Source organism: Aquarana catesbeiana, linkage group LG09 (genome assembly GCF_042186555.1).
Source record: "Aquarana catesbeiana isolate 2022-GZ linkage group LG09, ASM4218655v1, whole genome shotgun sequence".
NCBI classification, from domain to species: domain Eukaryota; kingdom Metazoa; phylum Chordata; class Amphibia; order Anura; family Ranidae; genus Aquarana; species Aquarana catesbeiana.
The window spans coordinates 225,285,551-225,299,628 of record NC_133332.1 but is presented as its reverse complement, the minus strand read 5'-3'; the positions used below and the strand labels follow the sequence as shown (position 1 = coordinate 225,299,628).

At 42.0% G+C, this 14,078-nt stretch overlaps 1 protein-coding gene across 5 annotated transcripts; it reads right to left on the bottom strand.

Annotated features, from left to right (window-relative positions):
- Positions 1–2,436: 2,436 nt before the first annotated feature.
- Positions 2,437–13,638, bottom strand: RNF183 (ring finger protein 183). Of its 5 annotated transcripts, XM_073599842.1 has the most exons (5): positions 13,497–13,638; positions 13,347–13,426; positions 10,720–10,865; positions 9,654–9,811; positions 2,437–3,411 (listed from the first exon to the last, which is right to left on the bottom strand). In XM_073599842.1, the coding sequence occupies exon 5, from the start codon at positions 3,351–3,353 to the stop codon at positions 2,799–2,801; it is 555 nt and encodes a 184-aa protein (XP_073455943.1). In that variant the 5' UTR covers positions 3,354–3,411; positions 9,654–9,811; positions 10,720–10,865; positions 13,347–13,426; positions 13,497–13,638; the 3' UTR covers positions 2,437–2,798. The 5 variants fall into 5 exon arrangements, with proteins under 5 accessions (XP_073455943.1, XP_073455944.1, XP_073455941.1 ...); XM_073599843.1 differs by lacking the exon at positions 9,654–9,811; XM_073599840.1 differs by lacking the exon at positions 10,720–10,865.
- Positions 13,639–14,078: the final 440 nt, after the last annotated feature.

Genomic DNA, 14,078 nt, shown 5'->3' with positions numbered 1-14,078 from the left:
ATAAAATGGAGTATAGGCAACGATTCCAAGAGTATATGGGTGATGCTCTTGGAATCGTTTCCTATATAAGCTTGTTTTATCGGATTTGCTGTAAGTGTAAACCCCTTTTTTTTCCATTAAACTTCAAACAGTATCACACTATGTGCGGATTGTTTGTTTTTCATGCACACCATTTGATGTGATTCATCGCATGTTTTGGAGTCCATCATGGATACCTGACAGTCCCCATTCAACATTATGTGGAATCTTTCTTACCATTGTTCCAGTGATGGGAGTTCCTGTTTGAGGTAATTCCCTCAAGTGTGCCTGTTTGACCCATGTGCTATATCATACGTGTGTTCATTGAATCTGGTAAGCGTGAACACTGCCATTTTGACTGTATTTTCAAGGATTATCCAAGAAAAACCTTTTCATTTTATTTTGAACTTTAATGCACCCTCCATCGATGTTTTTTATTCACTTTGGACTTTTAGGTTTTGTTCATATTCAGTTTTGCATTGCCTACCTCACCTTTTCAGGTTCACACGCTATTTACTTGCTCACTTAGTGCCACACTTTTGTTTTTTATTTCCATTTTGCACTGTATGTCTAGTGACGTGTTGGCTGCTTATTTTGTGTTCTATGCGCAATTTTTTCCTTTTTTACACTTTTGATGTATTGTCAGTTAATGTACATAATGCCGCTTTCTGGTCACTAATTATTTCCACTGAAGCAAGTGTCCTGACACTCAGCTGAGCATTTAATCTACAGTGTACATTTTATGACCTTCTGCCAACTTTCTGGGTTTTTTTCCCAGCTAAGTCCTCAGACCTCTCCATCACCATATCCCAAATTTCGATCCATCTATGACGGCTCCCATTTGAGGAGTTGATCTAATGATTAACTCCTCTCGAACGGAAATTATGGTAAATGTTCCTTCAGTCAGTGCATGCAGCCAATCAGTTACAGCGCTAATCATTATATTTTGACAGTGGTGGAGTCCTGCACCCAGAATTCAATCGTAAACCTGCGAGGATTTCTACATCCACCTCGCAGTGGATTACACGGAGCTCTGATTAGGGTGGACTTTGTTTTTAGCATCATTGTTTCCTGGAATTATTGTTCTAGATCTCTTTGATGAGAGAGATTAGAAAGGAGACTTTTAAGTAAGCCTTTCACATCTTCATGAGATCTTATAGTAAAAGGTTAGAAATCCTGGGTTAAGTAGTATAGAAAAAAGATGCCTTACACATCTAAGTAATATTGAAAGGTGTTGTGCAAATTAACTTTTTATTCCAGCTACTGTAGTAAGGACAAAGAAGACATTGGTGTAGGAAGGGGTTCTTTGCTGTAAGAGTGGTTAAGCTGTGGAATATACCACATGAGGTAGTTTTGGCAAAATTATTTTATTTTTTTTAAAAGAAGACTTGATGCCTCTCTTACTTACGCATACAATTATAATTAGTGAAGGAATATATAGAACTATTTGAAATGGGAATAGATTTGACTACTGAAGCAAAATTGGCCAAAATTTTACAGAACTATTTGCTATGAAACAACAAGAAGTGTTTTTTTTTTTTTCAGGAAAGGGGGTTAAAATGTATTTAAAGCAGAAATGTAGGGGAAAAAAAAATATAAAATTTGTGTGCAGGAAGGTTTGTTTATTGCAGAAGAGACATACATAGGGAAGGATTTACTAAACATGGAGCAGCTGTGCATAGTAATCAATCAGCTTCTAGCCTCAACTTTTTCAGTTAAGCTTTAAAAAAAGCTAGAAGCTGATTGGTTGCCATGCACAGTTGTTCCAGATTCTGTCTACTCCAACATTAAGCTGGCCATAAATGTTTAGTATTTTTTTCATTTTGGCTGAATGAAAAAAAAATGGACAGATTCACACAAGCGAGGTGGATAGAGGAATCTTCCCGCTAGAGACAGTGGAATTCTCCACTGTCAGAATACACGTATCAGTGCCTGTAGCCCCCGATCAACTAAATTTTTCCAAAGATTGACGTCTGTGGAAGAGGGGACGGGCACCCATGGATTGAAATGCATACGATCTCTGCTGAACTGGCTAAATTTTGATCCATCTATGGCTAGCTTTAGTCATTTCTCCTCTTTGTCTTCTCTGCAATAAAGGACTTTCACCTTTCTCCTCGTGAATTGTACATGTGCAGCTCACTATACAATCTCGGTAACTGCCAAGTGTTGAATTAACTTTCTTGCACATGAGCTGTAGTTATGCAATCCCAGCCTGACCAGTCAAAATGGGTAAAGATCCTAAACCCAGCAGATGATGGCGACAGAGCTTGTGGAGGCGACTAGCCACTCGGCTAGTGGTGGGTTCTGTGTGAGACAAAATGACTGATTGGCTGCTCAGGCACAGACATCATATGTACACTTCCTTTACATAGCAGGGTCTAGAGAAACAACAGGCTGGTCAGAAACTGAGAAAATCCATTCAAGTTTTATGGCTTTTTATAAATTTTTTTGTAGGCAGCAGCAAGCGCGTAAAAGTAAACCTATATTTTATCTATCACATTTACTTTTTATCCCCACTCCTCTGATTCTGGAGCCACTACATCTGTGTACAGAGCCACACAGTGATACTTCACCACCAATCGCTAGTCCCAGGCGTTATCACATGGAGATGCAGGAGACATCTTTTTTATCCTTGTACAGGTTTCAGTATAGCTTAACATTCAATTAAAGTCCATTTTAACAGTACAACAATGGGGACTAGTTGGCAGATGAAAGTCAATTCACGCAGGCTGCAGCAGGGGTGTGTTGTGACATTAGTATCATCATGCCGCTGATTTGCGTCAGCCTGGTCCCCATAACATCTTTCGAGTCCAGAATATGGAAAATATTAAAAGCAAGCTCACCACCAGCATGGTAAACATGAGGTAAGAGAACATCCGGAACTGAGGGTTTTGCAAACACTGCCAGGTAGATTCATCTGAGGGAATAGTGGTTAATGTGGGCTGGAGGTCCGTCTGGTGAGTATCGTCTATGGACCCCGTGTCATGACCCATGTTGAGGGTATAGACGGAGGGTGGCCGCTGGAAGAAATTTACCCTCCGAGAGTCTCTAGCACATAGTCCATTTCGATCTGGCTCTAACTTAAGCTGGCCCATTATGGCAGTGTTGGTGGGTAAGTCCGTAACCGTCTGATCTAAATGAAGAGCTGTGGTTTGGCGACACAGTGGGCATTGCAGCCGGTTGTGAATATGAGTGGCAAAGCTCAGACGGGCCAGGCACTCCAAACAAAAGGAGTGGTGACATGTTAAGAGTTTGGGCATGCGGAAGGTGTTATTGTAAGGGTTCCAGCAGATGGGGCACTCGTAGTCTGGGTCCAACTTTGCGGCGTCTGCCATGGTGATGCCTTCTTTATCATTTGTTGTGCATTCCAGTACCACCAAAGTCAATTTTCACCTTTTGGGGGAGAAAAAAAAAATATTCTTATCATGCAATATGTGAAAGTAACCAAAATATGTATACTTTTCTATCTCTGACTCCTCGCGGGCGCTGCCTTAGTCCTACAGGTGAGGTATAGACCTGTAACCCTGCTTGCCAAGCTCTGTATTGCAATTGTGAGTCAAGATGGTAGCAGTTTATTGAGATGAGATTAGTAAATTCATTATCGTGAAGTATTAACATTCACCCCAAACAGGTCATATAGCAGCAATGGGTGAACTTTGACACCCCAGATATTTTGAAACTACATTTCCCATGATGCTCAACTAAACTGCAGAGTGCATGAGCATCATGGGAAATGTATCTCCAAAACATCTGGGGTGGCAGGGCTCGCCATCACTGCCATATAGCAAGGATAATGGGTTTTTAACGCTCTTAAGCTGGTCATAGACTGTTTGAATCTGAGCTAATTCAGCAGGGATCGGCAGAGATTCGAACCATGTATGGGCAGGCTGAATGTTTTAAGTTGATTGATCAAATAACTTGGGTACAACCAGCCTGTCGGATTTTACATGTGATTATTGCTAGAGGCTATTAGCAGTAATTACTGTGTTCTTCCGGCGGGGATGGCTCCCCCCACCAGGAGAACACAATGGCTTTGTGGGAGGGATTCCCCCATCAACAATGACTGTGTTGATGGGGGAATCATTCTATCTATGGCCGGCTTTATTCAATACAGATTTTCTGTATTAATGATCACCTCATTCTTACAAAACTTCTCATTGGCTCTCTCATTTTGGAAAATGTCAAAATCCCAACACTATACAGTATGAAGTAGACTTTTGTTCACTGTATTTTTGGAGGGTCACTTTAATGGCAATGATAAGGTGGGTTTAAACAGATATTAAAATACTGTACTCTGCCATTCCTTTATAGAATTCACCGTTCTGACTGTACAATTTCCTTTAGATTTACCAACAACTATATAGTGCAAGGCCTACCTGACTGGATACAAATTAAAGGGTTTGTAAAGGTAGAAGGTTTTTTATCTGAATGCATTCTATGCATTAAGAAAAGCCTTCTGTGTGTAGCAGCCTCCCCCGATCCCCTAATACTTACCTGAGCCCCCTCTCTCTCCAGCGATGTTCACAAGTCACTCGGCCATCCAAGACTCCCTCCTGATTGGTTGAGACACAGCAGCCGCGCCTTTGGCTCCCATGGCTGTCAAAGTCAGCCAATCAGGAGGGAGAAGGGGCGGGGCCGAACGGCAGCTCCATGTTTGAATGGACACACTGAGCTGCAGCTCGGCTCGGGTACCCTCATAGCAAGCGGTTTGTTGTGGGGGCACTCGATAGGAGAGAGGGGTCTGAGAAGAGGAGGATCCAGTCTGCTCTGTGCAAATCCAACTGCACAGAAGAGGAAAGTATAACATGTTTGTTTGTTTTTTTTTAACCAATTGCCGACCAGCTGCCGTCATTATACTGGGGCAGGTCGGCAAGATCTCCACGAACCATCGTAGCTGTATGTTGGCTTCTTTAAGTGGGATATCAGGCGTGCCCGCTGCACAGAGGGGGTGCCGATGCTCGTGACTGCCGGCCAAGAGTGTTTGCGGGCACGAGAGGCAGAACAGGGATGTGTGTGTTTGACACACACATCCCAGCTCTGAGAGGAGAGAGATTGAGTTCCTATGAGCTAGGAACCACGATCTCTCATCTCCTATAGTCAGTCCCATCCCCCACAGTTAGAACACACACACACAGGGAACACAGTTAACCCCTTGATCGCCCCCTAGTGTTAACCCCTTCACTGCCAGTGACATTTATACAGTAATCAGTGCATTTTTATAGCACCGATCGCTGTATAGTTGTCAATCGACCCAAAACTGTGTCCATCCTAATGTCGCAGTTGTGATAAAAATCGCAGATCGCTGCCATTACTAGTAAAAAAAAATAAAATAAAAATGCCATAAATCTATCCCTTATTTTGTAGACGCTATAACTTTTGCGCAAACCAATCAATATACGCTTATTGCGATTTTTTTTACCAAAAATATGTAGAAGAATACATATTGGCCTAAACTGAGGAAAAAATGTGCTTTTTTGAAAAAAAAATTGGGAATATTTATTACAGCAAAAAGTACAAAATATTGTGTGTTTTTCAAAATTGTTGCATTTTCTTGTTTATAGCGCAAAAAATAAAAACCGCAGAGGCGATCAAATACCACCAAAAGAAATCTCTCTTTGTGGGCAAAAAAGGACGTCAATTTTGTTTGGGTACAGCGTCACACGACCGCACAATTGTCAGTTAAAACGACACAGTGTCGTATTGCAAAAAATGGCCTGGTCATTCAGCAGCCAAATCTTCCGGGGCTTAAGTGGTTAAATAACAATCACTTTAATCAGACTGTTTAGCTAGCCCCTCACATTATTTAGATTAGTTAAAGCAGAAGTGCAGCCAAAAATAACAAACAAATCAATAGCTGTTAAAAATTACAATAATAAAGTAAGCTTTTGTGAAAATATTGACATTGAATCGAGAGGTTTCTGACAGAACTCTTTTCTGCCACAAGTTGTCCTGAGGCTGATGACCACCATATCTTTCAACCCAACCTTGGCTGAAGTCAGATCATACTGGATCCACCCCAGCCTGTGACTAGACAGTGATAGTACAAGTAGCACAGTGATGAGCTCATTCTCCGTTACTCTGCTCTCTCCTCCTATCAGCATGCTTCTTGTCAGCACATTAACAGATTGGTTCCATGTGCTTCTTTTTCCTTTCACACTCCAATTCTACTGTGCAGGGGCCACAAAAGGCTGATACCAGGCCAAATTCAGGTACTTAAACGCATTTAGACATGTGTATGTGCATACATGTGTAAATTATGCTCATAAGTGCCTCTCCAAAAATGCAGCTTTGGGGCATTTTCCATGGCCCTGAACGCTGCAAGCAAAATTCATGCATGTGCATGGCCACAAATAACAGTGGCATTTTTTCTTCCCATGTGCATGAGGCCTTAACCACTTTAGTACCACACTATAGCTGAAAGACGGCTACAGCACAGCTCTCTCGTTCTGGGAGGGCATCCATGAACCTTCCATGTCCTTTGGACACAGCTGATAGCATTAAGACCCTTTTCACACTGGAGCGGTGTTTGTGGTAAAGCGCTGCACATTTTAGCAGCACTTTACCGCTGTTTAAGCGGCACTTTTTGGCTGCTATCGGAGCACTTTTAACCCCAAAGAAGGGGTTACAAACTCCAGTGTTGTGGCGCTTCCGAAGTGCTGCCCACCATTCATTGGGAGTGATTAAATACAGCGCCCCCAACACGCCGCTTGCAGAACTTTTCGAAACGTCCCGCAAGCGCACCGCCGCAGTGTGAAATGTCACACTTGAATGAATGGGAGGCTATTTTCAGGCGCTTAGCAGAGGCTATTTCCAGCGCTAAAGCACCTGACAACCGCCCCAGCGTGAAAGGGGTCTAAAGGGCAAATCACAGAGGCCCTTTACAAGTGATCAGCTTGTCACAAGTAAAACAGACTTGCCGGTTATCGGCAGTCCTTTCCTCATGCGTTGTGTCTGTGAAAAGGAGAGCCGATAACTGTCAAGGCTCTCAGTACATTCATGGCACTAATGATTATCAATGCAGCCTCATTAGCGCACATCAGTAAAGAAAAAAAATTGCTTATTTGCAAAATTTCATAGCAGAAACTAAGAAAAATATTTTTTCTTTTTCTGAAATTTTTGGTCTTTTTTAGTTTCTTTAGCAAAAAAACCCAGTGGTGATTAAATACCACCAAAAGAAAGCTGTATCTGTTTTTAAAAAATGATAAAAATTTCATATGGGTACAGTATTGCATGACTGCACAATTGTCATTCAAAGTGCGACTGTGCAGAAAATTGGCCGGTATTGAAGTCGGTAATCTAAAGGAGACTGTAATGTGTATGGCCAGTTAATAGGGGATTTAAAAAAAAAACATGTTATACTTACCTCCTCTGTTGCAGTGGATTTGCACAGAGCAGCCTGGATCATCCCTTTTCTCAGGTCCCTATTCGCTGCTTCTGGCCCCTCCCTCCTTTCGAGTGCCCCCACAGCAAGCAGCTTGATGTGGGGGCACCCGAGGTGAGCTGTAGCTCCGTGTCCATTCAGACACAGAGCTGCTGTTCGGCCCCGCCACCTCTCTCCTGATTGGCTGAGAAACAAAGTTAGTTAGCCAATCAGGAGGGACAGTCCCGGGCAGCCAAGGGACTCATGGACAGAGATGGGGCTCAGGTAAGTATTAGGGGGGCTGCTGCACACAGAAAGCTTTTTATCTTAATGCATAGAATGCATTAAAATAAAAAAACCTTCTGCCTTTAGGGCAAAACTGTGTTTTTAGTTTTGGATTGCAGAGTGCAGAGAGATTAGTTGACCTGTTGGGTTTTTGTTTTTGTGTCCCCGTTGGGAAGATTCACCCTCTCTATTCGTCCTATTTATCATTAAAAGTAAAAGAAAAATACCAAATTTTGGGTTGTCCCCAGAAAAAGTAATAGAGGGTAAATCTCCGCAATGAGACACAAATGGCGCAAAAAAATGTGACAGGTTATACCCTTCCCTTGCTTTATCAAAAAATTAAATAAAAAGTTCTGCCTATAGATCTACTTTAAGATATAGGTAATAAAGCATTTGCAACCGTCAATACAGAGACTGTCATTGTTCTCATTTTTAAGGGCACGGTGAAGATATAAAATGTATTGGCAGTGAAAGGGTTAAAGGTGTAAGCTCCTAGGCCTTCATCCTGGTGCTGTCTTTGTAAATCATTGGTCTGGGACAAGTGTGCAGACCATGATTTCTCCAACTACCGATCTGTGGGTTGTATCACAAAGTACCAAAGTGAATCTAATGGCCTAGACGCCTGACCTGGTAAAGAGAATACCCTGACAGGTTGTGTGTGTTGTGCTGTACTCTGTGGCCAGTCTTTGTAAATGACTCCCGGAGTTCCTAAACAGTTGCCTGTTGTAAAACACACAGAACTTTGCCCTCTTCCACTTCCGGCTCCCATTCTGCAGCCATCTGTTCGGGAAGTGCCCTGCCACGTTATCTCCTCCATATTATGCACGGCTTTTCTTTTGATTCCGCAATTATTTTTAATCTGAAGGGAGAGTGAACTGCTGTTGCCATTTGAAATTTAAAGTGAACCTTCCATTAGATGTACCAGACATCCTTGTTTTTTTGTTATATATTTTTTTTGGTGTCAGGAAAATTTGTCAGAAGTGATTCATGCTGATAGCAGAGGAATGAAGCAGCAGACAAAAGTGACAGTGCTTGTAATTAAGACAAGTACACACTATAGAGGGATATGCTTTGTTCATATTTCATGTCTGAGGTTTACAACCACTTTAAGCATCAGTTCACTCAAAAGTGAAATTTTAGTTCAGCGTGGAGCTTGGTGGGCCAAATTAGCCCCTGGCTTCTTTTTTTGGCTTGGATGCTACAACAGTGTTCTCTCCTTGCCACAATTCATATCTTTTTCTCTCCATCTGGGGGAGTTTTGGGCATTCCTGACCACCTTTGTAAATTCCAGCTGCTTCTCTTATGTTCACCATAATATAAAATAAACATTCTGCACCTCCTGTTTTAATCTCATTTATGCCACACCACCATTTGCTGTACACCCCATATACATGAATGAGTCACATTCAGCAGTGGTATCACCCACCAATTGCAGCATGCTGTTTAACTTTTGGGATGGATGCGAAAAAAGCACAGGTCCTGTGGCTGATTAAGGTGGTAATTAAACTCACTTGTTGCCTTATCTGCATTTAATTAGCCTCAGAACCCATAATTCATGTGTTTGGGTTTAAAGTGATGAGGTGGCAACTCTACCTTTGCATGTATACAACCCCGAGCAAGCCCATCTTTAGGTGGGCAGTTAGGGGTAGCAGTAAAACCATGGCTCAACCACCTGCTTTTACTGCTCCCCTGGCCACCAATCTGAGCAAAGTCTAAAGCTGGGTACACACTGGCTGAAAATCGATCGAAAATGGTCAGTTTGGCAGCAACATTTGGCCCCTGTGTTCAGCTCCCTGTCATTCTGAAAAACCAGCATTTGATCAGTGCTGGCAGCCAATGGCGTTCAGTTGAGGGATCCCCCTGTCAGAACACAATAGCACAGCAGGGGAGATCGCTGTCCTAGCATCGCTTGTGTTAGTACAGTAATCTGTCAGTATTTTTTTTTCATGTGTACCAGGCTTAAGAAACGTGAACTTCTGCTCTCTCTCACCTGTCTGGCAGAGTGGAGCTTCTCAGGAAAGACAATTTAGAGACGGTCCTTGTCTGATCAGAGACTTGTCAGATTGCTTGGTTCCTCTTCAAGGCAGTCACTGGGTGTCTAACAGTTAATTGTCAATCCGGATCTGAGCCCCAGGCACCAGGATGTAACTGCAAATACCAGCAATGGAAGTATGAGCTGGTACAAAATGCACCCCTTCTATGTTTTACTTTAAAGGAGAAACAGAATACAAGGATTGCTAAGACTTATCAGGTGCTACCAGTGATATATAGACATATCCTAATGTAACCTATCCCATCATAACTTGTGTTATTTTATTTACCGTAGTTATTTATTATCAAGACACATAAAAAGCAGAGAGACGGGGTTGTACAGTTCCACAAACCATAAAATATAGAATGATCTTTGCACTTCAATATCAGTTTATGCTCTTCAAACTGCAGCCCTTTTCTCAAATTTATCTGGGGTACTATTTCTCCCACTGACACCAACAATGGGCATAAATCCTGGTGGTGACATCAACAATGGGGCACTATTCCTCCCACTGTCACCAATGATAGGACATTGTTCCCCCCACTAATACAAATAATGGGACACCATTTCTCCCACTGATACCAATGATAGGACATTGTTCCCCCACTAATACAAATAATGGGACACTATTCCTCCCCCCCAATGCTAAAGATGCATTGTTTACTCCTACTGACGCCAGGACAATTTCTACTCCCAATGGCCACAGTTCGGCCCCCCTAAAGTCTGAAGAACAGTAAACCAGCTGAAGGGTGCGTTATTGAGGGTACGTCCATGTGAAAGTATTTGTTCTAATTTATTTATAGCCCTTTCCTTCTCCTCTTTATGTGTTTTTATTAGATTTATATAATAAAAAATAACATTTTATTCAAGATATTGACTGTATATCAATTGGCAGTACCTGAAAAGTGGTATTAAATCCCCCAAATATATATATATATATATATATATATATAGCAGTCTACCAATCCTTAGATGAGGTAGCTGCATTAGTTTTATTTTTAGGCCTTTTTCCTTTTATTTTCACCTGGTGATCCAGTCAGTAACACACTTCCTGTTTTAGGGTATCTCCACTCTAGATGGCAGAGCAATGGAGACACCATTGGACAGCAGCATTGTCAGTCTTGGGGGAGGGGAGTGTTAAGCCAGTGACAGATGGAACGATTTTCTTTCCTGCAAGAAAGAAAATCAATCGATTCCCTCACCACTGTGTGCAGGCAGCGTTTAAAATCGCCGGCGACCTAGTGATCCACTATGCGAATGTAGCCTTACAGAGAAGAATACTGAACAATTTCAAAGCTGAAAACGGCTTACTATAAAGAGCACTTAAGTGTAAAACTTTTTTTTTGGCATTCTCAATAGGGCCCCACATAGCCAACTGTTTAGCCTTTATTGTAATCTGCCACAGCTGGTACACTTTGAAATGATACTGAAGTATTTCATATATGTCTCCTGGGAGAAAATAAGCCCAAGGTACTAAAAAGTGACTACAGGGGGTGTCAGGAAGCACTAAAATGGGGCATATGTAAAAAAAACAAACACACAAAAGGTAAGTCTGGGTACATAAACCTGGATTTGCCAGAATATGCCATCTATAATATCAATCTACAGCGGGAACATGAGGCACAAGGTGTCAAATAGAAATGGAGATATTAGGACCTCTGAGTCCATGTTGGTGAAATTTCCCCTTACTTTCTATCCCAGTGACAATGTTGTCACCAAGGTGGGAAGTGAGAAATCTCCAGGGAGGACACAGTAAGTAATACAATGTGGTTGAGGGTTCTAGCCTTCACCTATGATACTGAAAAAGTGTTTTATCTGTTGTAACCCTCTTGGAGATATCCCATCACTTTTAAGCCTCGTACACACGATCGGATTTTTTGCAGACAAAGAGTCGGACTTTTGTCCGAAGGGCGTTGGCCAGGAACTTGTCTTGCATACAAACGGCACACAACTGTTGGCCAACAAACAGGAACGTAGTGAAGTACTCCGTGGTTTTTCATCTCTTTAGCGCCACCCTTTGGGCACCTTCTGCTAATGTTGTGTTTGGTGAGCATTGATTCCGAGCATGCGTGTTTGTACTTTGGACTTTTGTCCAACGGACTTGTGTATACACGCTCGGAAAATCCGACAACACACCTTTGTCCAAGTAAAATTTATAAACCTGCCATCCACAGAAAGTTGGCCAATTGTCTGATGGAGCCGTGGAAAATTTATAAACCTGCCATCCAATATTTGTCCACGGAAAGTTGGCCAACAAGTGTCCGATGGAGCATACAAATGGTCGGATTTTCCACCAACAGTCTGTCATCACACAATTCCCGTCAGGAAATCCGATCGTGTGTACGAGGCTTTAGTCTTGTTGATTTGTTGTCACCCTGGCAGGAAATGATTTAAAATCTCCCCAAATGCGCTACAGACACCAATAAAATAGGCTCCAAACCCTTTCCATTCTATCCAAAACTAACAAGATCTAACAAAAGTTTTGGCTGTGTAGATACCCTTGAAACAAGGCTCTATTCATACCTGGGGCATTCTGGAATCACAGGCAGAATCATTGGGCGATTCATATATAATAAATTAATAGTGTATATATATATAATAAATCATAGGGGTTCTTTAGGGTAAACCTATATAGTTCACATCAATAAACTGACTCAGCATTAAAGTGTCTTTGAAAAAGATTTTAAAATCTTGACAACTTATTAATTAGACTTCCCCTTATTTCATTTTCCATTCCGCTAGCAAATCAGCTTCTAACTTCACCTTGTTCAATGAAGCTTTGATAATAAAACCTGGAAGCTGGTTTCTGTGCAGAGCTGTACCAGTTTTAGTAAATCCACCCCAGTGTGTCTGAACAGCTGTCAGGTTTGTACTCTCTGTACAGATCTATGGCTTGTACTACCTCTGTTCACATGTAACCGCTCATTTGAGTGGTTACACTCAGTGTGGATTCACACTTATGCAATGCAAATGGGTGTGATTCTCATGCAAAAATGCTGGAATTCTGTGCGATTTTGCACTGCGATTTGTGCTATAGTGCGATTGTAATGCAAATGTATTTCATTTTCGGATGGGATTGGGTGCAGCTGCGATTTCTGTGAGGGGGGGAAATATGGAAAAATCTACACAGAAAAAGCAGTAGTTGCACACATCCGATCGCAAGATGTGATTTCATTTTGGTTTCCATTGATGTCTATGGAGGAAAAAAAAAAAAAAAAAAATTGCACTGCAGCTCAGTAAACTCACACAGGACCCTTTTTGTTGGCGCATTGCATTCACATAGCAATCGCCATTGAACGCAATTTGTTTTTGGATGGCATTTGTATCTAGGCTTTTTATAACGCATCAAATTCATAACAAATTTGCATCAGTGTGAACCGGCAATCAAATAGAGCCTCTGACCAACCCCGGACACAGCCAATGTGTGTAAAGGGTCAGTGTTTCTGCAACATTCCGGCCACAGCTAATGGGTGAGTTTGTATGCGGCCGTGTCGCGATTAGCTGCCTCTGAATACAGCAAACTATCCGCAGCCATGTGAATGTGCCCTAAGAGTCAGTTCACACCAAAGAAACGCAGTCCGGATGCGTTCCAGATGCTTTTCTGCATGGGTGTTTTTATATACTATCAATCCATCATTGGGTAGCACTTACCGGGTGGTGATAAATGCCATGCATGAGGCCCCGTGCCAATCTCTGCAATATGCTCACCTATTTCATGATGGTATATCGACCTGCAATAAGAATAAAATACATCAATACCTGCAATAGGGCAGATGGGAAGTCATCGGGGAGTCATCATACCTGGCAGAGTGTAGAGAGAGCAGAGTGGCAGCTGCAGCAGAAAGGTGTTTGTCTTGTACACAGAACAGGTAAGAGCAGCAGGTGAAGGGGGGGGCAGCCATGGGCGGAGCCAACCGTCTGCCAGTTAGGTCCTGGGGGATTCCGTCCTCTTCTCTTTATCCTGCTGAAAGTGCTCTACCCTCCCAACTGGCAGCAATAGGTTGGCCTAAGCCATATGCATTTTGTACAATGACACTGCGTGCCACCCTGCACCAGAAGCAGATGAATTTTAATCTTACCACATAGGCAAGAATCTGCCAATCTGGTCTTATATCATTATAATGGTGTAGTCTCAAGCCTAGTACAAAAAAATCAGATGAACGATGATTTTTTTCTGAATGTTTATAACATGTTGGAAACAAGAATGCCATTAATAGTACGAAAATTCTTGACGCAGGAAAACTTCCCACGTACGTAACTATGTTCCAGCATAAAATCGGAAGTGATGTAATGTGCGTGTGACACTTCTAATCATAGTAACAATAATATTAATATTACTACTTTATTTTTCTCAATATTAATAACTATTAATCACAACCCTTT